General features: G+C 40.1%; 1 protein-coding gene across 5 annotated transcripts in view; it reads right to left on the bottom strand.

Moving 5' to 3' along the window:
• Positions 1 to 23,209, bottom strand: part of LOC137256364 (RNA-binding protein Musashi homolog 2-like) — an 87,836-nt gene extending 64,627 nt beyond the window's left edge. For all 5 annotated transcript variants that reach the window (XM_067794208.1, XM_067794194.1, XM_067794183.1 and 2 more), the window contains exons 1-5: positions 23,017 to 23,209; positions 22,792 to 22,832; positions 22,289 to 22,370; positions 20,892 to 20,976; positions 19,687 to 19,728 (exon numbers count right to left, since the gene is read on the bottom strand). In XM_067794208.1, coding sequence (XP_067650309.1) covers positions 19,687 to 19,728; positions 20,892 to 20,976; positions 22,289 to 22,370; positions 22,792 to 22,832; positions 23,017 to 23,081 — 315 coding nt within the window. In that variant the 5' untranslated portion in view covers positions 23,082 to 23,209. The remainder of the gene's footprint in view (positions 1 to 19,686; positions 19,729 to 20,891; positions 20,977 to 22,288; positions 22,371 to 22,791; positions 22,833 to 23,016) is intronic.
• Between the last annotated feature and the right edge of the window lie 1,995 nt (positions 23,210 to 25,204).

Below are 25,204 nucleotides of genomic sequence, written 5' to 3'. Positions count from 1 at the left end.
GGCCTCAGTGTATGCCGAAATCAAATCATGGGTCTTTCAAGGGTGATCTAGTTACCATACCCACAATACTATTCCATGCCAATCGTGTCCCTACATATGTATTAAGTGAGTCTTGACTTTTCACCTCTAGAAACAAACAATTCGGCAGATAGTGTTCACAGGAGAATAACAGCATATCAAATTTTGGATAGTTCTTTTTCATTGTAAGAACGTGGCACACAGGTTCGCATGTTAGCATGAAGAATAGCTCTCCCACCCATCAACCCAGCAGACCTAACTACAATCCCTCAGATGCAATATTCATCAACATATTTACAAGACCTAATCAACCCAGCATATGCTGCTGCCATATTGTCACAATGTGTTATAATTATCAGTATAATCTATACATACACATGACACCACTTTAGAAAATATATTGACTGCATTCATCTGCCGCTTAATAATGATTTCTACTTTTCTATGTATCAGAAATAATGAATCGTGGTGAAACATATTCCATGTACAATACTTTAGAAAGCAACTGGATTACATATCTTTACTTGTCTTCTATTCACAGGTCGAATGCAGTACTGTACAATATAATCCCAGTCTTCTTCAATTCACAGCTAGCTGTTGCCCTAACTCAAACATGGCCTCTCAGTTTGTTTACCAGACATTTTTTGAAACAAAATTCATGACAGCCTTTATGTTACACCACAGCATCAAGACACTTAAAAAAACAACAACCCCAAACCTGACACTAGTTCTGTGGAAACATTTGATGACAAATAATGGTGATATTCTGTGATTAACCATATCGACCATTTGGCTTCAATATATACAAACAGAATTCAGATTTAGGGCCATTATCAGGTTGATAAAAGAGCCTATGATAAGGAGGAGCTTGTTTCAGGATTAAAATATTCCAATCCGTTATTGTGAGAGATAAATTGCACAAAATACTGACAGTGCCATACATCACGTCCTGTAAAATGCAGTAGGCAATGGGAGAAGTGTCAACCGGATTCCAGACTCACTCCTATTTTAACAACTATCAAAAGCTACTTTTTCCACATATGATATTCAGACTTGAAATACAGCACATACAATTCATTTCTCACACATTTAACACTGACACAAAATCAATCTTGACTGTGAAAGATTACTCTGTTTGTTGAAATACTACCATTTAGCTAGAGAGGCACCGAGAAGGAGAATTCTAGACAAGTCCGCGTTCAGTCCTTATCAATGCTTGAACCACCAACCTCCTCAATTATGCAAATCACCAATGTGAGGAACATTCATCTTAGCAAGCGTGATTGAATTCCAATCTATCAATCCAAGCTAGGATAACTTTAACCGCCTGACAAAGGTGGCTCTGTGACCTCAGGCCAGCCTAGCCTTGAGCAACACATCACTACTGTCTTTGATGAAACGAGAAAACACAATTTTTAAACTTTTCTCACCTGAGGTTTAGCTGACCCCACCCACATTGCGCACTTCTCGTGGTTTTGTATCGGACTGAAATACCTGTACCAGTGTATCGCACTGCTACCACCACATTATTGGAAAATGCTGGGCCTTTTGTAATGCAGAGAAAGGCATCACCTTGGCAACCCCTATGCATACACAAAACCCGTTCATCTACGCAGCTCAACTTAGCCGGCCGATCAAACAGTGAACAAAAGAAAGGTATATACATTGTATGGAAGGCCCTTCGTGCCTATTCAGACTTGTGTCGCAGCAAACTTTCCCACCTTCAGTATAAAAGAGCTCAGCAAGGGCGGGCAAACACTGCTCAGTGTGACCTGATTTGAGGTGCAGTTGAGACATTTATACTTCATATTCTGTGTAAAGACTCCTTTGTTTAGTCTCTCGTAATTGCACCTGGTAACCTGGAACCCCTCCCCTCCTCCCTCCCCAACCAATCCACAAATAGCAACACTCTCAACCTATCCTGGCCAATATCCACGCATCTAAATCCACCTCTCAATATTGCATCCTCCTAAACCACAGCTGACATAGTCAGGAATGACACAACTCCTGTCTACAGGGCAAAATGGAGCTGTTGACCGGATCTCTGGCCATTCCCCCATGATCTCAGACCCCATGGTCTCCCCAGGCACCTAATCATCATTATGATAATATGAAATCAGTGTTCTACTGTCAGGTTCCTACAGACCAGCTGCTGTGACAAGTACATGCTATTTCCAGATGCACCTCATTAATGCATCTGTCGAATCTAATATTAATACACCATGTTTAGAATACAATTCATACAGTCTTTTATTGTTTGGAAAATAGATTTTTTCCCCCTAATATTATCTGAATATGGTTTCATTGTCCTGTCTTTGGGGTTGGCATTGTTACATTAATAGTAATGGTTTTGTTTGTGAGCTGATTAATGGTGTATGAAGTGCTTGCTTTGTTAGTACAGAGGTATTTGGTGACATGGAAATTATGCTGAATAAAGGATTGAAAACAAACAACTGGAATTGAAAATGGGCCAGTAGAAACAAAAACAATAATGTGAGAAAATGTCTATATGATGGTAAAAGTTCAGAAAGAATAAATGTAAGGTAGTTTAATATCATGGGAGAAAATGAGTGCACGAGTGCAAGGATGAGAGAGTAGGTGAGAGCATGAGAGAGTACATATATGTGAGAGTATGAGAGCATGACAGTGGGAAATAGAGTATGAGGTTCTGAAAGCAGTGAGTACAAGAGCACGTTAGATAAGAGTATGGCTACACTGAAAGTGTGAGAGGCTGAAACAAGGTTACTGACATAATGACTTGTGCAGGACCACATCAAGTGACAGGACTAAGTTGGAGTCGTAAACCCAGATGAATTCACATTTCAGCAGTATTGAATATCAAAGAACATAAACAACACCCTACACAAAAGAACAATGGTAACAAGCAGTAAACTGTAGCTCTTCAACAAGACAGCAAAGAGGGTTTTCTTGTTCAATATTCGGGATACTGAGTATTTTCTGTTCTGTAGTAGCAGTTCCTTTGAATAATTGATCAGCACAAGGCGCTACATTCCTAAACTATATCCAATACGAAACAGAAAATCGGGTCTCCGGGGAAATCTTCAGGCCACTGGCCCTCAATGATACATTTTGCTTTCTGAATGTTCCTTTATGGCAAGACAACCCATCGGTCATCATTCCTCAGGAACAGTACTTTTGTTGAGCTGAGGTGGTAGAAAAAAACTGATGATAATTTCTCTGACAGGGCATTTTTTCTCAATCAGTGTTAGAAACAAAAGTTGGAGGGCTTCATCTGGATTACATGAAAAACGTGAACATCCAAATATACAGTTACAAGATCAAGAGAAAACCTTGACACATACTGCTATATCTTAAAAAACAGAAAAACAACAATTCTGTCTGTTCTATACATGAATGATGCAGAAAGATCATGTGATACCTAAAATACATTGGAAGTGCTGACTGTTTTAGCTGGAGACACTTCTTCCCAGAGGTGCTAATGTTTCATAACTGTTTCCTATCAAGCGATGCTAATAGTGACACTGAGTCAATGTTCATATCTTGTGTCGTACATCAAGCATGTAATGCTTCCCTAGCAAAGTACTACTGTCCTGACAACTGACTGCATCACTGAGAGTGAACATGACATAGATGGGACCTGGCTAGTATCAGAGCACGAAGGACGTCCCTGCCAACTATGATGACCTGCCATCATACAACTCTCAAAACCTCCAACTGCCAATCATACAATTCACAGATCTGAAACTAACAATAGTACCATTTTTCACATATCCCAATCCAATTCAAAAACACCTTCAGATCATAATACAATTCGATTCAACATAAGACTAATTTTACAAAATAATATTTTTTGAGCTTTTGAATATCTGTTAAAGACTAAATGACCGGTATCTTCAGATAGACATAGTCCTCACAAAGCACTGAGACGGCAACATTCACATAACACACTTTTCAAACACTGATGCTCAAAATGGCTCATCACTACTCTTTTGGATTTACAACACTATTTGTTCAGAACAAAAGACACAACATTGAAAGATCTAACGAAAGACCTTTGTAACATTCTATTCCCAGTTATGTTACATCTAGGTGTGTAAGTGTGTTATCTTCCCTTGTAACCTTCCACAACCATAAACCATCCTGATAAGCGCCTTGTAATTCTTCAGTGATACACAAAGGCTTAATTAGAACCATGGTGTGAGATCCAACACATGAACATGCTGATTACAACAGAGGCCATCTCTTCTATAGCAGCCATAACAGCCAATCAGCACCCTGCTGCAATCTGGTGTAGATGGTATAGCAGCCATAACAGCCAATCAGCACCCTGCTGCAATCTGGTGTAGATGGTATAGCAGGTTATATGGCCGTGGCATAACATACAATGTCCCATGACAGATATGGAACACAGGTTTACACACAATAGTACCATTTCTGGTCATACTGTGTTTCACTTTCATCTGATTTTACGTGCTCATTTGTTATTCAACCCTCAGTAATACTCCAGCTGACCAAACACCCAACTGATTGCCATAGTGAAAAACAATTCACACCCTCGGGGCATGATGACCTCCATTGGCCAAATCACAAAATCTGACAACTCCATCCATTTTGCTGTCAGTTACAGCCAGTGTACCTGCTCGGGATCACCTAGGTACCCCTTCTCTTTGTCCTCACATATGTCACAACAGAATGTTTTTAACATTTTGTTAATGACACAATACAACTTAACTTAGTATATGAATTATTCATGGATAACAAAGTACTCCTTTATTCAATAGATTTTTTTATGTGTCCTTGGGCTCCGATGAGAAATATGTCAATCTCATGATATTAATGACATAATAATCAACATCATTTTCAGTTTGAACAAGATTTTTCACTCTTGGAATGAAAAGAAAAACTTAGAGGAATAATTTCTCTGCTGCTGTTGAAACTTAAATCAGTGAGTGATAGAATGGAAATTATTTCGATTTTTCAAATGCAACTTTTAATTTCCAGACAGCTAATATAAACTGATTGATTGCAGGAGGTTTTGTTGGCAGCAACGGCCCTTGTTGGTAGCAGTATTGTAACAAATCAAAGCTGCCTGGTAAATAGACCTTCATATTCCACTAGGCAAGGCACAATTGCGTTCCAGTTGCATAATGGAAGCCCCATATCTGACGGCATCATTATACAGGTTATATATTGAATCTGCTGAAAGTGTCACTTTGGGACTAAATCTGATTGGTTGTGCCGCACGATAGCAACAGCCACACATTGCATCTCCAAGCCACTGATACAGGCGAAAAAATCATTAAAGGGATTTTTCAAAGGCTGAAAGTGTCGTGGCAACATAGCAATGAAATGAAATGGAGAATTTGACAAGGATGTTGGTAATTGATATTCGAAATATTTTCTGTCTAAAAAAGAAAAACTGAACTTCTCCATCATAAGTTTCTCTTGAGAAGAGTTTCTTTTCCTGAAACATGCCAAGGACACGATATGATTTCAATGATATGTGGAAACCAACCCCTTGGAGGGGGATTTCTCTGGTACTAATTAGAATTATTACAATTCTCGCCGCTTACAAAATAGATTCTTACACAACATGCTGTCTGAGGTATCAGGAAAAATAACAAAATAAGGTTTCAAAAGCAAAAAGTGTTCTACCTCAGCTTTCTAAAACAACATGTTCTAAACAACAATCTGCAAGTCATTAACTGTCGAGTTTCCTTGGGTATCACCTCCCATGAGATTAACCTGACAACTTCTTCCAACCTCTACCCCTTGGGACACCCAAAGTGAAGGCCCCTTGTCACTATAATTAGTTGTACAGCTAACCCCACACCTGGACTTTGTCAATTCAAGACCCATCTCTCAAGTCCTTCTATTCTTAAACAGATATTTGTGAAAATTCCACAAAAATGAACCTACCACGATAACATCCTAAGATAGTTCAATACTGAACCAAGACTACAATTTTGAAATGATTCCTGAGTCAGTCTGTTTGAGTTCTTACAAGAGTATCCAAAATCCAACAAATAATTCTTGCCAAAACAACACAATAAAGCAGCCAAAGAAATCAAGACCTAAAATTTGTTAATTACAATATTTACACAAAATAAACTGTTACTACACATAGTAGAATCATCATCCATCAACTCCCTGTCTACACAATCAACTCTAAACATAGTACAAAACTAACACAACTACACAATGTGGATACCCTTGGGAGTGTTCTATAATAAACAAAAACAAAAAAACTGCTTCTCATGTTATGACACCATGCCATTCCTGAGAATGAATGTCTCATTTTTAACCCTCAGTGTATCCCATCTAGCTCAGGAATGGCATTCCCCATTAACCCCCTATTGCTCATCACTGCTGAGGGGTGACATTAACCCCTTGTATCTAGAAACAGAGGAGCATTCCAGAAGTTCAGGAAGTGTTATATACAGTAATTAGTCTCAGCCTGTCTCAGCTTAGGCAGCTTGACGATCAAGGGTACGATAAAGGGGAAAGTTCATTGTGCTGTACTCAGCTCATGTTGACAGTCAATTAACACACTCAATGTACTCATTAAAACAGTTATCACACACATAGTATTTGACATGGATCATATGACAAGTTGTTGTAAAATACGCAGTATAATACTACTCAAATTTCACGTTTCCCACCATATCCACAGACATACCATTCATTGTTTGACAGGGATACTGATATTTCATGCTGCGACATTCAATGAACATTTATTGAACAGTGTATTTATGTTTAATCAATGCGAAATAAAGCTGCACATGCTTCAGCTCAATGACAATAATAGTATTTGTATCACAACATATCCCAGGATTCAGCCACTCTCAGTTGCCACCTCCATGTCTACGTAAATGTTGAATAACCCATAAGACCCATATATTAAGCAACCATGGAACACTGAAAAGATAATGAAGCATCAGCTATCTGAATTGAGGGATATATTCCCAGTATTCCCTTCCCTTAACAGAATTTCATCACCACCCCCTGCTCTTTACATTGTCACCAACATTATCTTCTGTCCCCACCTTCCAATCTTGGGGTGACTATTTTCCCTGTTCTTTCACAGAATCTTTATGCAGTAAATATTTTATCTTATCCCTCCCCCATCTTCCAGCTTGATCAACATCACCACTGATATGTAATCAATCACACTGTCACCAACACCATCCCTCCCTACCCCATCTTCAAGGTGTGAAGTCCACACCTTCATTACCAGCTATATTTTCTCACACTGTCGCCATTACCAACACACTCTTTCCCTTCTATCATACAGCCCTGAGGTTACCAATTCCACCCATCCCCTTTCCCTTCAACACAGCTCAACATCTCCCCATCAACATCATTCCCTGGACCACAAGCCAGTATAATTACAAGACTGGCACACTGCCTAATACACACCAGTCATTAACAAGCACCATTAATTAACATCCTCTCAGATCCTCACCCTGCTGGGACCCTAGATAAACAAGCACCAACACACCATGCACATGACACACAAACAAGGTCGTGTCACCTCTCCATACCATACAAATCAACTGTGCTTAATATAAAGACCTTTTTCAACGGATTTACAATCTCACTTTTCACAAATCATCAGCAAAGGTAACATACTGAATAAAGAAAAGGAACAAAAATCTTGCACATAAATATACATGTACTTATCCCATCAAAATTAAAATAGCTTTATATAAGTGTTGAGTAATCTTGACTATGTCTGTGCCTTGGTATCTTGAAACCAATCTGTGGATACTGAGAGCAATGAGGACATCAGGAACTTTCCAACTATTAATAGAAAAGTCAACTCTGGAGTTGACATTCTTGTCCAATAATGTGGAAAACAGTACATGTATCCTGCTGTCAGGCAGTCATCCTCAAACCATCATCAGGGCGACATGGCTACATTAAAAGCAGTCAACCAGAACCATCACTGGAGGCTCTGTTGCTTTATAATGAGAAAATGACAAGTCAACCACGATTTGAAACCTTCAAAGATCCAGCCAGACAGACTACTTTGTTTTAATTGACAGCTGCTTGTCACATGACAATTCTTGGCAGGGTGTGGCTTAACTTCGCCACAAGCCATTTTGTTGTTGTTACAATGGTAGATGGCAATAACCAGATACTGCTGTCAGTACAACCAACAGGAACATCAGCCATATGAAAGCCCTCAATTAATTTGTTTACATGTCATAAACCCATAAAAAGGATTAGATTCATTGTCTGATATTTGGCATGAAAGTATGTCGTACTAATCCCAGCCATCTAAACATGGCCCTGTTTCACAAATACGATCAAGCAAAGAATATCCCTCTCAGATAAAATGATAACGGCAATATCAACACAGTCTGAAAGGTGGACGCCCTTACATTATTGACTAATCACAGTTACCTCCCTTAGATTTCAAAGTATAATTCATTTAAGTTCCAAATAGGTATCTAGTTTCAAGCTGGTGCATTAAGTGATTTTCCACTCTATCCAATATCACACCACACAATCATAGGACCAAGAATGTTAATCCGTCAGGCAATAAATACTTTGTTTGCGAGCCTTGTTGCACATGTCTAGATGCATCGTGTGACACGGCTGTACTTGATGACACAGCATTCAGATAAAACCAGGTACATTTTCAGCTCTGCCAAGCATGTCCGCCAACAGTCCGCCTGTCTCAAACAAGAGCACAAACCAACCCCTGAATGACATAAAGATACCTAATCTGGGCCTCAGAGAAACACCACCAAACCCTTTCACAGCATTGTATAAAATAATGATCCACTGCCCCTCAAAACAACTGACATAATGCCTTGCTGGGGCTCTGCAAACAGATAGCTGGGCCCTTTTACCGTATATGAATGTGTGAAGCAACGTGTATCATAAACCTCAACTGAAGCACTAACAAGAAAGACAGCCTGCATTTCACATAATGGCAGCCATAAAACCCTCACATAACCTGGCAACAATTTGTTCCAAGTCGAAGAAATACTTTTTACTTTGTTCATTAATGACAAGAAGAGAATTTCCAGCAATTCTATCAGGGAAGTTAATAGCTACACATCAGAAAGTTGTAACAACAATGCCATCATGTTGCAGTCACTGCAACCTTCACTTGACCAGTCTCAAGCGCTACCATAGCACCCTGAATGATCCATGTCCAGCTTAGATGATGCATGTCCACATCAACTCCATGGATAGCAGAACAGTCTTGGGTCATATATTCTTATATCTCCCGGACAGATCCCTTGCCAGTTTCAGGTCACACTGATGGATCCTTGACCAGTACATGGTCATATATTCTTATATCTCCCTGACAGATCCCTTGCCAGTTTCGGGTCACACTGACGGATCCTTGACTAGTACATGGTCATATATTCTTATATCTCCCTGACAGATCCCTTGCCAGTTTCGGGTCACACTGATGGATCCTTGACTAGTACATGGTCATATATTCCCACATATCCATGACCACTCAACTGTCATAGATATTCCTATATCTCATTGGGGAATTCATCACAAGTCTTGGGACAATCTCACATGTACTTGACCAGTTTAAGTCACCTATTCCAATACATCCCCTCAAGGTAAATCCTAATACATGCTGTCTATCATTGGATTGTCTGGTCTAGACTTAGATTATTCTCACACCACTGCCATATAGTTGGAATATTTCTGAGAGTGGAATAACCTAAACTTTCTCACTCCTAATTACAACACACTATAACCATCATCTCCAACATTAACTAGTCCAAGTGAATCAACAGCATGCTTCGGTGCCTCTCCCTCATTACATATTCAGGTGACTCTGGCGATGAATATTCCCTCAAGCTGAGTACATACTTCTATGTACAGGTGCTTGTATATTTACTCTGTCCCGTCACCTTGCCCAAGTAAATGTAGGATCGTCAGGTTCGAGTGTACTTTAGCCTTATCAACTCTAACCTCAAAACAACTACTGCTAAAGGGAATCTATTCATAAAATAAATTTGTCAGAGTTAAATGAAGCGAAGGTATGTTGACAGTAATGGCAGTCCATGCTGCATGGCTGAGCGACAGTTGCTGTGGGTGAAGCTGTGTTTATACTCGCTCATGTGGATCGAACTGAAGTATAATACTTGGGTCATCACTGGATCAAGTTGAACAGCTCAGCTGTTCAACTACTACAAAACATACTAGGCTAGCTGAGTGTGGGATAAATGTTATGCAACACTTAATAACAATGGAGGCAGGAGGCTTGACTAACTTAACCGACAACGTTCATAACATGCTTTAAAGTGTACTCATAGAGGCCAACAACTAGTTAAAACAACTGCACTGTGGTCAGGTAATATGCTAAAATATGTGGTATAACATCCGTATTGCCACAGCAGTTACTCATTATACAAGACTGCAACTTGTCATTTGTTGTATCTGATGGTCTTTCTTCATTCCTCATAGTCCAGGTTTAAAGATGGCCTATACATATTCAAATCTGTAGCTATATAGCCAACTCTTACAACGATCTTAGTTGCTGAAGACCAGTCCTAACCAGAATCTCCAAAGCACCACAGGATTGATTACAATTACGAACCAAAAGTGTCAACCATTAATCATTTAAGTAATCCTAGCATCATTTTTCAGAGGTTTAATCAGTGCTAACTTTGAGTATCAGAAATCTCTGTCTGAAGATTAGCTTAATCTGTGCGCTGGTCTCATTGGTATCACCTCCAGAGCCAGAAGCAGTTTCCCCACGTTACATCCACACCCTGCAACCACATCCTGGCCCTACATGGATTAAACATTCACATGGGTCAATTATTGATGCTCTGACAGGCATGTCAACCTCTCATTAATACAGATTAACATCCAGAACACTCTCCCTCCACTTAGATGGTCCCCATGCAGCTGTAGTCAAGCCTTACCCATATGTTTACTGACATTTCTACAAAGATCCGCTACACAACTGGGGTTTCCCACCTAAATCTGTTCTCCATCACAAAATTCACATACATCTCTGAGAAGACAAATATGGCCTACATAGTAAATTTACCCATCTTTGTTTTATATCCCTAAATTCATCACATATATTGTCTATACAAACGAACAAACGAACGATAGAACGTTCCACATAGAAATACTGGAAATAGTCTATAAACTACACGAAACTAAATAGTGACATGGTATTTAGATTTCTTACGCGACACTAATTCTGATATGCTACACACCATTAATCCCCACTTAGATAAGACATGTCACACTTGAGAGTGCCACTTGAAATTAAAAATTAAACTGACCATTTTCTTCCAGCTAGCAGTAGCCACCACCCTCCCTGAAGTATTAGACACATGTTTCCTGTGAAAGTCTCTGAATAAAGTTTGTGCCACATCCTGCTTGTTTCAGATGGTATCTATGTTACATTAGAAATAAGGCATGTAGAGTGTCACATGACCTGTAACGCTCGCACAAGTTTTTCTTGGTTTTAAAACAGAAGTGTTTTAAAGCTCTGGACAAGAACCATGTCTGTGAGAACTTCAAAGCAGATATCAGTTGAACTCCGGCCTCTGATAGCAATATCAGAACTAGCCATGGCAATTACTGGTGAAATCATGCCCACACGATGTAGTGTTTGTACATATCAGCTTTATCAGACGGGAGTAATGAGCGATCTTATGTCAATAAATACAGTAATAAATTAAAAGCTGGTTTCAAGAGGACAAAGCAACATTTGCAGGCCAAATACAAGGGTAGTACTGAACAATGTTATCATGAAAGCCGGGTTCTTGTCTGTGTTGATTCAGTAGATGTCAAGTCACGAGCTCCCTCAACCACTAATGTCCCTTCCACGACTCTGATAAGCTTCTACCTACCAAGCCTCCATTCAGCAGAAGACTCACACACTTCAAATCTATGTCTTCCACACTGTTCTGAAAGTTCATCTTGCACTCCCCTGTTTACACTAATACCCAAATGTGACTTTCGGTATACATTAAATCGCTATATTCCCATGAGTGTGATACACAAAAGCAAATATGGTGATTATATCCTAGTTTGTTAACACTGATAATGATCAACCACAGCAGTGGAGGTACACCAGCTCTGCTAGTACCCAACATCTTAAGTGAAAATACAGGGTAACCCTAAAAAAATGGGGCATACTATACTTTGGGTCTCACTAATTGCTTTTGTTTAACAGCACGTAATAGAACCTTCTCTTATCAGGAGAGAGACAAGTTACTCCCCAGCACAGCTTCCAAAGCTGCCAGTATACATGAAGCATACACAGGGGAATTCGAGCTATTTTTCGGTGGTGTTAAATTACCCATTTTCTGTTGAAATTGCAACAACCTTTAGCCTGGTGTCTTCTTCCACCATATTGGAATATATTTGCTTGTTTTCGAACATCAATAAGATCATATTCCCTAATAAAAGGATACTTGGAAATTTCATGACATGCATATAGTTTCTAGAAATATGATTATTGACTGAAATTCTTGCAGTCCGTGAAAAGTGCATGTCATCAAAGCAAGGGAAGCAGGTGATGGGTGATGTTGTTAGATTGAGTGTAGTCAGGCTGTTAAGTACTGGCAGGTAAACAACTCCACAACAATACCCTCCGTGAGTGTGTGGACACTCCGTGACTTCTCACTCTCACCACAAACAGACCTGCTACAGTTAAAAGATTCACTCCAATTTCTTCATCATGACTATTTGCACGGAACACACGACACATCTCTGACGACATTTTTTAGATGAAACCCAAGTACAACACAATTTCTGCTGGGGGAAATAATACCAAAAATGGGATTAAATTTGAAATTTAAATCTACTTTTAATCTACAAAAACTTGAATGATGTGGAGTTTTTGCCACTGTTTACCACATAACACAGACAGGACTTAATTTTCCTCTTCCACATGCGAAAAGAGGGCAAGGCAAAGTTAGGAGACTTTCATCACAGACTGGGCTTCTCCACCAGTCCTGACTAGGGTCCAACGCAACAACTGCCAGTCCTTGCACTTCCCCAATCTAATTAGGCCAGACAAGGACCCAGGCGGTCCCACCAGTTTGGGAAGTGTCAGATTTGTGGTGGTAGGATTGACACAGCTTGAAGATGAAGCATTTAGACGCTTCGCCCTAACAGGTCAGATTTCAGGCCAGACTCAGTAGGCATGTCAGGCCATAGCGATACTCTTAACAGCACATTAGGAAATGTTGTCACTCCTTAGGCCACTGACAAACCAGTGAAATCCTATAGGACATACTAGCACCATGCCTATCCTCTACTGCATCTTCTGCAACTGGTACCATATATCCTCATCACTGTCATACTGAATGCCTGAATGGAATATTATTTTTGTAAATATTAAATTTTTCAATGTGTATTTTGCAAGATATTTTCACCTGAAAACATTATTCATGTAATTCTTGTCATCCAGTGCAGTGTGAAACTAATCTGAGTATGTAAGTATGTTAAAATTCATGACCAGTTTACGGATATCATTAGATACAACTTAGGAAATCATTTTGGCAGCATTGTTTGGCTCAGTGCTTGAGGGTGGATGTGGACTTCATCTGCAAAACAGCCATCTCTTCTGATCACTTAATAATGAGGCCTGCTAGGACACATTCTGTGCAATAATGAATCATTTAAAGGCACATCTCAACAGCTGGTCAGACTATTATACTGCAAATCTCATCTCTATCGCCTCAGATGTATTTGACTAGTCGAACCCAACTGTTCTGTAATTCCTACATATCTGACCCTACCATATACACAGCTCATAAAACTGTAGCAAGTGTATGATGTAAAGAAACTACCTGTGGTTATCACCCTGTTTATATACTTACTCTATCCTGTTAAACTGTCTTCGGTACCACTTTTAACCATGTGCAAAAACCCACCCAGTTTCAGTGAAATGTGTGCCATGACCTCTTGTCACACCTCCAGCTGACTCCTGTCTAAAGATCTTGCCCAAGCTACCCTGTGTACCTGCCTGTAGAACCCCAATGCTGTTGACTGCCCACTATATCCAATTTTACCACTTGCATATCCCCTCCAGTTTCGATGATACCTGTACCCTGACTAAGTACCTGTCTCTAGTACCTCTGCCCAGCACAGAAATATAAAATACAGCCCTACCCACTCAGTATACCTCTAGTACCCTGCTTAACTACTGGCTGTACCCCATCTGCAGTACACCATAAACTAGTTCAAGCCTTGTCAGTTAAGTCAGTCCTATACCCACCTATTGCAGTTTATATCAACGGCCATAGTAATATCTGTCGAAGGGAAAGGTATAACTCCACCCAAAATGCCAGGTCAGTCTCAGATAGGAACATGCAGCCCTTAGCCACACAGCTATCTCAATCATGTCCTTTGTTCCCTGCAGTGCTTTATAAATCACCCCTCTGATATAATGTGTGTTTGACACTTTCCTACCAACACTACAGGTCCTCAACACAGGCTAAGGAGTAGGCCAAGGAGGAAGCCAGAGTTCCTGCGGACTTTCCTCATAACTAGCCTTAAAGGCTAACATTAGGAGACCTTGGACATGGTAGATGCGACATCTATAAGATACCCCTCACATGCAGCAGTTGATCAGAGGCTGAGAGAAGATGAGTACAGACATACTTCCATATCTCAGACACACACCTATCTCAACACTGTGACACTATTTCAACAAACTTGCATCTGGTTTGACTGATTGAGAGGTTTTGGAATCCTTCATATTTCAACATTTGTAAATCTTGCTTGTCTCATGCATTCCACTTCTAAAATTCTAAATTTTCTTTCCATTATATCACAACTAATTTTGTTCCAAAATACATACCCTGTGCTCGTATTTTGAAATTTATGACTATAATACATGTGTTGGAGTCTACTTACAAATTCTGTTTTAATATCAGTGCAGGCTGTACCATAACATGTCAACGTAATCTTGTAGCACTCACCCACACACATGCCGCAATATTCAATGACAACACTGACCACATATGTTTTGCAAAGTCTATACAACCGAGCAGGTGCTTGTTCCGATGTTATCCTGTATGGTATATGTAACACAGCAATGGCTGATGATGGAGAACTCTCCTCTCCTTGTATCAACCATCACCCAAAAGGATATGTACAGTATCTCATGCCCTGCAAAGAATGACTACACCATTATAACCTCAGCGCACCAGTCTTTGACAGCCTCCCTCATCTCTACCACTGATAACCCCTGTTACACTATTCCTTATATAACTGGGCGGGGCATGAACAGCTATACTGAGCTAATCTCAGATACTTCATACACCACACTATCTAGACTTGCTAGTATCAGTTTCTAAGATTCCACATACCATTCCACATCAAAAAGGAACCACAAGTTCACCAAAATAGTTACACAGTCTGAGCAGGGAATGCTGTTCCTCTTCCCTTCGTTAATCGCCTTCAGTTCAAGCCCACTTGCTACCCATCAATCAAAGTCTTCAATTACAGACAGTCCAATTAATTGATTGTTCCAAAATTCCAGTCAAACGAAATGAATCCCATCTCGCTAGCAGTCCCTTAACTAATGGCTCTATTACAGGGGTATGAATTTGGCCGCTGGTATCTCTTGAACAGGTGTGTGCTATTCTCCTTATCCCCTACCCTCCAGAAGATGGTATCCCCCCTCTTTCTTCCACCATCACCATCATCATCTGCATAATTAAAACTCATTCCATCACCCTAAGATTTAATCTTAAGATAAAGGGCCTGCGATTACAATCTCGCCAACTTGATAAGGCAACCCTGAGATGGTAGTCAGGTCTGCCAAGATAAGCTTTACCGATGCAGATAATTAGTGCCGAGGATAACGTCATCTGGACTGCCACATAAGTGTTACCGATCTAGATAATTAGCACTCAGGAAATTGTCATGTGACTGACAGGCATCACACTCTAATACAGAAATAGGCTTGCCATGAATAAAGATGTTCCGTAATTCTGTTTCTATAAAGTCAACTCTGCTCAAATTTTACAAAACTTTAAACTACCTTCCAACAACTTGTTTCAGCTCTCAATCTTTACATAACTTAAAACTGTCTCTCAACAGTTTCTTTCACTTAAAACTTTTGTCAGTAATACATTTTCTCATTTGGGTGATATATGATAGAAGGTTCACACTAAGAGTGCAAGACGCACTCCAGTATGAATGGAAGCCTCAATCACAGCCTGTTGAAGTGGTCCCTTGGATTCATGTGCTAAACTAGTTCTTCAATTCATAAAGCGGAATTCATTACTCGACAAATGAGGCGTAAGCTACTTAGAAATGGAACTTTTCTCCCTTCTCCCTGAAGAGCTCTTTCCCACCATGCATCTGTCTGCCAAACTGAGGCAGGCAGCTGCACTGGGTCAAAGGTTAGACTTTTCACAGCCCCACCCATCTTCTGATACCCCAACTCTGCCAGCGAGCAAACAAGGCCCCAACCATCAGCTAACTGCCCCATTACTTTACAAGAACTCACACAGAAGCTTGAAGTTTTTCTTTATTGCGTTCCTTTATTCACTGTACCAACAAAACACTATAGCCACACAGAACTAACAAACCATACATACTGAAAATTGACAGATTTGACCATTCTATAATACAATACTCTCAGTTATCCCAGACTCAAGTAAAAAGGACAGTACACTGGAAGAAGAGTGATCCCTCTTTTAATTTGCTTAAAGCAACACTGGACCACAACAAACCCAACTGGAACAGATCATACCACATCTATCTCTGTGCTTTAGATGTCTTGAATATGAACATCTACTTCAATCTTTTTCACTTGCCTGACCTCTCCACCTAAATATCCAGGTCAACCCACTTCCTCTCTCGGTTCCTATTCATTATTACAAAATATTTAGAATGCAAATCAGACTCCTCCCAAATCCGAAAACAGGTTCTTAAACCATACATCAGGTTCTCACAGAACACCTGCACTTTCTATTGAGGCTGACACCTTACAATTGTTGTGAATCAGAAACAGGTGAATGTAAGCCCAAGTTGAATACATGTAGGTATTGACTCTCTCTCCCTCTTCACACACACAGCTGTTCTGCATCCCCTAGCTCTTCCTTTTTTCCCCTCTTAAACAGTTTTATCTCCCCCTCCCTGACACACAAAGCTTTTCATTCCTTACCCCTCCCTCAGCACTCTCCCCCCTTCCCCCCAAACCACCAGCCCAATTACTAAAGAAACCTGTTCCTCATCTCACATCTTCAAATCTACAGCTACACAATGGCAGTGTCTGTTCCAGCCAATTCAAACAGTGTAATGTTCTTTAGAAACTGTGAATTGGGTCCCAGTGAGAAGACTAATCTTGCAACACCTCTCTAGATCACAGACCTGCGAATTTTTATAGAAGCCACTTGCACTGCTTTGGTGTCTGGGTGATCTTATGTACGTTCATACACACAGAGCACTTAGACAGGACAAACAGTCAGCCTATCATGTGCCTTATTCCTTTACAGTTCCATACCCTTGTACAGGTCATACAATAAGTCACACTTTGATCATGATTGTCCAGCAATGATGTTTGTTAAGATATCAACCATAGAAATTCATTATCGTCAGTCTGCATGACACTTCATAAGGAGAAATTTTACTTGTAAGTCTTCTATGGATGTTATTAAGGATTTTTGGAGCTGAAGTGCACTATCCTTTGCTTTGCCTTTTGAATCCGTTCATACCAAGGAATATTATTATTATTGAATTATCATTATATAAATTTGAAATGACCATGTATATTTTTGGAATAAACCACCTAAAAACAGATTAGGTATAAGGTTGTAACTGATTCTCCTCATGTTGTTTCCATCTCATGATACTGCATATTTTTGTGATATTGTTATAATACAGATCATGCATGTGTAATTTTATATCTTTGTACCTTTACATTTGTAGTTTATAGAATACTGCCACGGTGTCTTCATGGAATGCTATGCAATAAAAATATCTTATCTTATTTTACTTTAATTTAATAAGATCTGGTGAGGGTAGGGGGGGCAGGTTTGAGGTGGGTGCTTCTCTTGGAAAATTTTTGTCAACTGGTTGGCTCAAAGTCAACTTGTGATACCTGAATAAACTCCCTCAATCTTCCGGCCTAGATCTCTACCACATTATCACTTTAACCAACACAGCTTAACAAAACCAAACATACATTTTCTAAAAATCATCTGTTTTGAAATTAATCTATCTATTACGTACCCTTTCACTGACCAAGCAAACAGCTGCCAAGTTGTATAACAAGAAAGGTGTCCAAATACATTAAAAATATCTTTCACTGAAAATTTCATGACAGGTGCACATATGCCTTTCAAAAGAAGTTTGAGTAACATAGCAGACGCTCAGCATCTCCCACTCTGTGGAACACAGTGCATAATAATGTCTGCAGTATTATTGTTCCAGATAATCTTGGCCTATTGGGCTTTATCCATGTAAACTTGTGTTTATATACGCAGCCCACATAATGTCCCTAGGTCATGAAATAAGCCCTTGTATCACACAGGTGGTGCCCCAGGCCGATATTGTCTTCACCACACCCTCAAGGGTTATCAACATGACCTTTTGACCTTGATTAAACTGACCTACAGAAACAGCTTGGGGTGTAGCAGTTCTGTGTGGTAATAATGGCTCTTGCTTCACCCAGACTGGGCCTTTCATTCAGTTGTAGTCCTGGTAGTGGTGATATAATTGGGGAAGGATGTTCATGGCAAGGTAATGGCTTCCTGTGCTTGTGTTCAAGGCAATCTGCCCTCACTTAAACCCATGTATACCTAATGGTTGTTAAAATCCAACTGGCGACTATCAAATTGACATCTCACTCCCGATTCACATGCCAATAAACTCAGTAACAAACTGTCTTAACATAACCAAACACAAAGGTCTTGCATTTTCTGCCCCACCCTAACACAGCAATACTCAAATCACCATGGTAATAAAACACTTATGAATGTAAAGCAACTAACCATTGAATTTCAGTCATTGATCTAATATTAACATAATCACAAAACCAACATCGAAGTCATCACTAAAACTTGGAATAGTCCCCGGTGTCGAGGCTGGATATTCAGAGCGATGTCGATGTATTTTTGTTGCAATCCGGCAGTAGTGATTACTGTATCAATGGTGCCTACCCAGTCACAGGCTGGTCTCTGGCTAGTCCTTCGTGTCGCTCGGTCAGTTACAGTTTGCTATTAGACACAGCACAAAATCAATATTCTCGTATAAGCCATCAGCTTTCCTGTTCGGTTGCTTCAATTTTGGAATGAATTCTAGTGTAGTTTATAGTTATGGGTCTAATTTCGCAAATGAAGGATGCGAGCGTTGCAGTTGGCCTCAGCAAACAGTCACCGGTCTCGGATCAAACCTACCGCATAATGGTGCTTTGACGTCAGTGGCATCCGTCAAATATTTATTCTACCCATAATTCACAGCATGCTAACGACTGCTATTAGACGAACACATTTCAGTTCAATCTACGAGATCAGTTTTTGAAAAACAGTTCTAAACTTGACACCTAGCTTCTCCAATTCTGTATTCACATATCAATAAACAGTGTGGCGTTGACTTGTCTTAATGTTTTGTTGCACATTGTGAAATCAAAACAGAGTCCCGCGGTCACTTCCCAGGACTGTTGAAACATTCCCCAACTCCCTTGTTAGATCAATAGAACAACAAACTCACCTTGGGTTGTGCCTTCCGCGGAAATGCCACCTTAGGGTCTACCTGTGAGGGGAGAAGAAAGCAATAGTTGTCCATCATACAGTATCTGTGCTGGGATGGATGAGAAACCTGTTTGACTACTCCTACCCGACTGATTGATAGAGATGGAAAATGCAGCTATACGTTACTCGTTAGCGTAGGCACTCTAGTGCAGGCAAATACCATTACAGGTTCTTTACCAAGCAAACACTGGCACAAAGGCAGAGATTGGAGAAAGCTCAACGTCAATACAGTTCTATTATAGCTTGTGCTATTCAATACATGATCATTAACACAGTTGGAATAAGTTGTGATGTAATCAACACTACTCTTGGTTGACACATAAACACAGGATTTTGAATGTGGTAAACTTTTGTTTACAATCAACGAGATGTTATCTGGCATCAGGTGGAAAACAAAAAACGTATAAATCGAAGGTATTACGAACACATCATGTCTATGGATACAAAATAACAACTGAAGCCTCTAAGTCATGGTGTCAAGCACATGATTATACATCGTGAGGACATGGCTACGAGTTGGGTGCTAGACTGACGCCACAAAAATAAAACCTTCAGCTCAAAAATGAAAATTATAATTATGAATAAATTATTTTGAATCAATGTCCTAACATGCCAAAGCAAATTAAGATAAGTATCAGGGGTCTTTATGAAGCGGTAACTTGATAAGTCATACACAGCACTACAACTATACCAAATCAGTGGATAAGATCAAGTAGTCGGCTAAATATCTACATCAATAGCAACTTTATCAAGGGTTACTAAACATGCTATTTTCTAGACAACTAAACTTTCAACCAAGACCATACAGCCATGGTTTCATTTCATAAGGACAAATGCTGAATTGTGGATAATTTCATACTAATTATAATTCTAACTGAATCAACTGTATGTTATTTCGTTAATACATGTTGATATGTTTGAAAAAAAATGTAGAAAAATGTCCATGAATGCTTGCATACTGTCACAATGACTGGCATTGATGCATTTCAATTTTTAAGATGTCCTATATTTTGACAGACAGAATGATTAACTGGCTTAATCCATATTCCAACCAATAAATGACAAATTTGTATTTGTAATTTTCTCAATTCATTTAAATTTTTAAAGGGTCATATTTTTGTGGCAGAGTCCAACCAACTACAATGAAGAACGAAGCTACTGTACCGTTTTCGAATCTAGAGCATGAGGGCCGCTAGCTAAAACCTTCTCTACGCTAGCAGGATCCCGGTATGTTACGAAGCCGAATCCCCTGAAAAACAGACCACTACACGTCAGTATACAGAAAACTAAGCTCACAGGGGTGTCGTGGGAGCTTCGACATAACAACGCCACACTGCAACAAGCCTTTGCACAGAGTAGTGAGGGGATGGTGAACATGGTACAGTGAGGATGCAGGGGGATAGATGGGTGAGGTAAAGGGGAATCGTCATTAACTGTTGGTTTAAAGACTACACACTGGGATTTGAAAATAATTCATATTACAAATTCATGATATTTATTTTCATTAGACTGATTCTTATCTATGTTGAAATTACTGTCAGTTACTTAAATTTTTCAACATTTATAAAAACAATTCTGACAGAACCTTTGCACATCACTTTAAGGGGGCAAATTTGAGAAAATGTGTTATTTTCAAAGGGGATATTTCATTTTGAAACCAAAATCTATAATTAATGCGTAACTATGTCTAAGCAGTTCCACTATTACAGGAAATGAAAACAATAATACTTAACACAAAATGGATTAAAAAATTATCAAATAAAAACATATTAGAAAATGAAACACCTCAAGTATTTTTAGGCCAAATATTTTCACAGAAAAAAACAACTCCAAGAACCCTGTCAAAGGTAGAGGGTGTGTGAACAGTGGATCAGGAATTCCGTCTTGAAGTGCGAGTTGTGGAGTGAGAAAAATATTCAAGCTAGCTCATTAGGGAGGGGATTCCCGCTCCGCTAGCACACAGTCGGGATATTTTCGGCTTCATTTCATGCTTGACTTGCCGCTTTATGCCCAGGATGTGGAAACATCATAGACAACTCCTCGTGCCCATAACCTGTGACAGACAGGAGCTCCTAGCATCATTAAAACTGTGTTGTTGCATATATGTAAACACTGTGGCACATTGAATGGACTTGTAGAAATTGACAATCTTCATGTTGTAAATTACGTTTAGGTCAAAACGGAATATGTTTCCACTGTCATTGATGTTTACTTCAGTCTAAAATTCATCGTCTGATAATTATTTCACATTTCTCGAGAGGGGGCCACACGGGAATGTATGTTTACTTGCCGGGATGATTAGAGTTACTGCAGACACATACAGCGTAGCGACCAAATCCCGAAGACATGAAGCATGGACAGGGTGGATATCGGATAGAGTGCATGAAGGTTATGAGGACCATTTGACTAGGAAATTCTAGCATTCGTACAATCTACGCTACATTTCTACACTAAACACTGGACGCGAAGTGCATCCTGGCCCGCTCTGGGCACTCTAGCTGATCAGAGAGCAGTTGACTGATGTTCGTGCACACAGTAGCAAAGTGTTGAAACCACCCTACCTGGACCTCTTGGTAGCGGGATCTTTCATCACCATTGTTTCTTTGATTTCTCCGTATTTCCCAAAATACTCCCGTAGGCCCTCTGAAAACAATATTAACATGTGTTATATTCGGAAAAATATGACGTTGACAGTTTGGATTTTATGAACGGAGGCCCATGATGAAAGGCCTCAGATCTAATGGCATCGTGCTTGCAGATTGTTTATCGTAATCTCTGACTGCTATCAGCGCTAAACTGCAAGTCACTTCGGTTGTAGAATAGCTTTTCCGTTCTCAGAAACCATTTCCCTCATCTCGTAACGAGAGAGATCGGCTTACTTCCGAAAGAACTCAAATCACAATTCAATAAGTCCCCTACCCACCGCCTCAGTGTAGGTGAACTTGAAGGCGAGATCAGTCGCCTCGCTGGGCCGACGGCTGAGTTGATGTACACCATGAATGGACGGGCGAGTGCATATGACTACAGCATGCGAAACAATAACAGAAGAAGAAGACATACTAACCTGCTGTCGTCTGCCACGATAGGCCCCCGATAAACATCTTCCTGCAAAAGAAAGAGAAATGGTGTGACGAGAGCGTTTGGCCATGTTGAAACGCTGACCTAATTGGACGAGTTTAGCGTTCTCGATAAAGAGAAATCTTCCAAGTGTTACAGGGAAAGAGAGAGCAATGTCGGCCGGCTGTCAGACAAGAAGATCGGGGTTTTTAAGATGGCGATAGTCACTTACCCAGGGTCATTAGGGATTTCGTCCGTGCTGTTTGGTGATGACTGTTGGGTAGAGTCCATCTTCATATTTCTATCCGGCTACTCCTAACTATCTACTCCACTGACTGACTGACTCGCACGTGGGCTGCTGCTGCCCAGATAGTCTCGCGCTCACATCTATTGGCTCGTCGTGGGTGGGCATTTCGCGCGTCGCACAAAGGCGCGAAGGACTGTTGATTGACACCTCATCCTGATGTCCTGATTGGCTGAGAGGCCGTTGCCAGGCAACTGATATCAGTTTACACTGACGTCATGGGAATATTTGACTGGTCGTTACGCCCTGAGCCTGTGCAGCACAATGAAAACAAACCCGCCCCACATGCTTATGTCAGAAAATAGCAGCCAATGACAAGCCGAGGCCCTAAGCTCAGTAGCGCTTTTGCTTTGATTACACACGTCAAGTCCTATTGAATGCATCTGTTTTTTGCCTCTGTGCGAGATCGTGGAGAGAAATGGCAATAATCTACCGTACGATTTATTCACATAAACCCTAGTCGGTGCGAGCGGGTCCCTTGAGCCCAGTACTGAGAAATGCTGACCAACCGAAGCGTGCTAATTTAACTAGAGAAAAAATATAGATAAATTACAACGGTAAAAACATTACCGATTAATCTCAAAATGGCATGATCGCTTTGCTGCATGGCATCCATATGGGCTTGAGAAAGAATTCGTGTAAAGGTTACTGAAGATCGTATTCTTGTCTATTGTCATGCAAGGTTTAGTCTGTCGATAGTTGAAGAACAGCTCGCAGACACTGGGTTGTAAATTCCCCAACGACCGCGCTTCATCCCCAGCCTATACACATCCTAGAAGCGTCTATCAACGATCAAACATTTTCTGATTTCGTATTTATCACTATTTACGAACACATAACAAATCGATATTGCATATACACCACGTATCCAGCTGTTGTGATAGACTCAATTAATCTGTTATGTGGTGTAAACTGGATTTACCGCACACAAGCGGTGATTTCTTGTGCGACTATGTTGTTAAACGTTGCGAATTGCTATAACGCATAGCCGTTATTTCATTGTTTGGAAATGTAGAACAACAATGTTTGGAAACACCTTGATATATACCACATAATTTGAAATAGTTACAAGCAATATCGGAAAACCACTGTATTGTATGGATACAATGTGGTAAGGTACGATGCATTGTCATACTCTGTTCTCCAGATAAAAGATAATCAATTTCATCGGAAATGTTGCAAGTGTATTTATAGCGACATACAACCATTTACTTGCGCTGGAACTTTAAGTGCAATACTAAATCCTGTATTGACATATGCAGCCTACTTTAAGTTCAAGTGACCCCCACCCCCCCAAAAAAACAACAAAAACCCAAACAATTATTGAATTCTTTACAAAACAATTTAATTTTAATTCATTTCACGTCGTTAACTACTATCCGCGAAATGTTTTCCTAAATTATTATGATTTCCTAAATGATCATGATTTGAAAAATAACTATTATGTATTAAACTATAGGCACAAATTTTATTGTCTCAAAACGCCGAGAAAAATAGCACTTTATTCATAACATTAGTATTTACGCTGAAAGAGACAAACTATTGACGTGACCTTGCTCGTAATTCTCTGTACAAAATGATTGGCGGCCTAACGATGATTGTTAATGCCCCAATTAGCATATCCTGGGACAGTGTGGCCGGTCGGTATTGTGGGGCAGTGACCCGTATCCTCCTCATCATGCGGACGCTGACAGTTAGCGCTCTGTATCCTCAGATCTACAATCACCCAGGGGTCACGAGAGACACCCCGAACCCCGTTTCTGTTGTCTACCCGTTCGACCAGTCTCGCTTCTTTTGACTGCGAAAACAATGACCTTGAAAGAAAACCCGAATCCCGTCTGTCAGCAGTACGGCTGCGTCCAGCACAACCACGAATCTCGAGTTGCTACGTCACATGCACGTGCCACGAGCCACCGTTCACGAGACATCATTTTCAGGAAATCGTCATCTTGGGGAATGGACTATAATTTTGATTCACAATTGAGTGTTTCGAAACATTATAATGTAATTACATCGTTAGTGATTATTTTAAACCGCTTAATGACGTGATGTAAAAAGAAACCTATATTTTATTTCTAAAGTTTAATCTAATGTGGATGTAGTAAAGCTGACTGGA

Source organism: Haliotis asinina, chromosome 1, assembly GCF_037392515.1.
Source record: "Haliotis asinina isolate JCU_RB_2024 chromosome 1, JCU_Hal_asi_v2, whole genome shotgun sequence".
In the NCBI taxonomy this organism is placed as follows: Eukaryota; Metazoa; Mollusca; class Gastropoda; order Lepetellida; family Haliotidae; genus Haliotis; species Haliotis asinina.
Note: the sequence above shows the minus strand (reverse complement) of the source record. Positions and strands in the feature narration are given on the sequence as shown.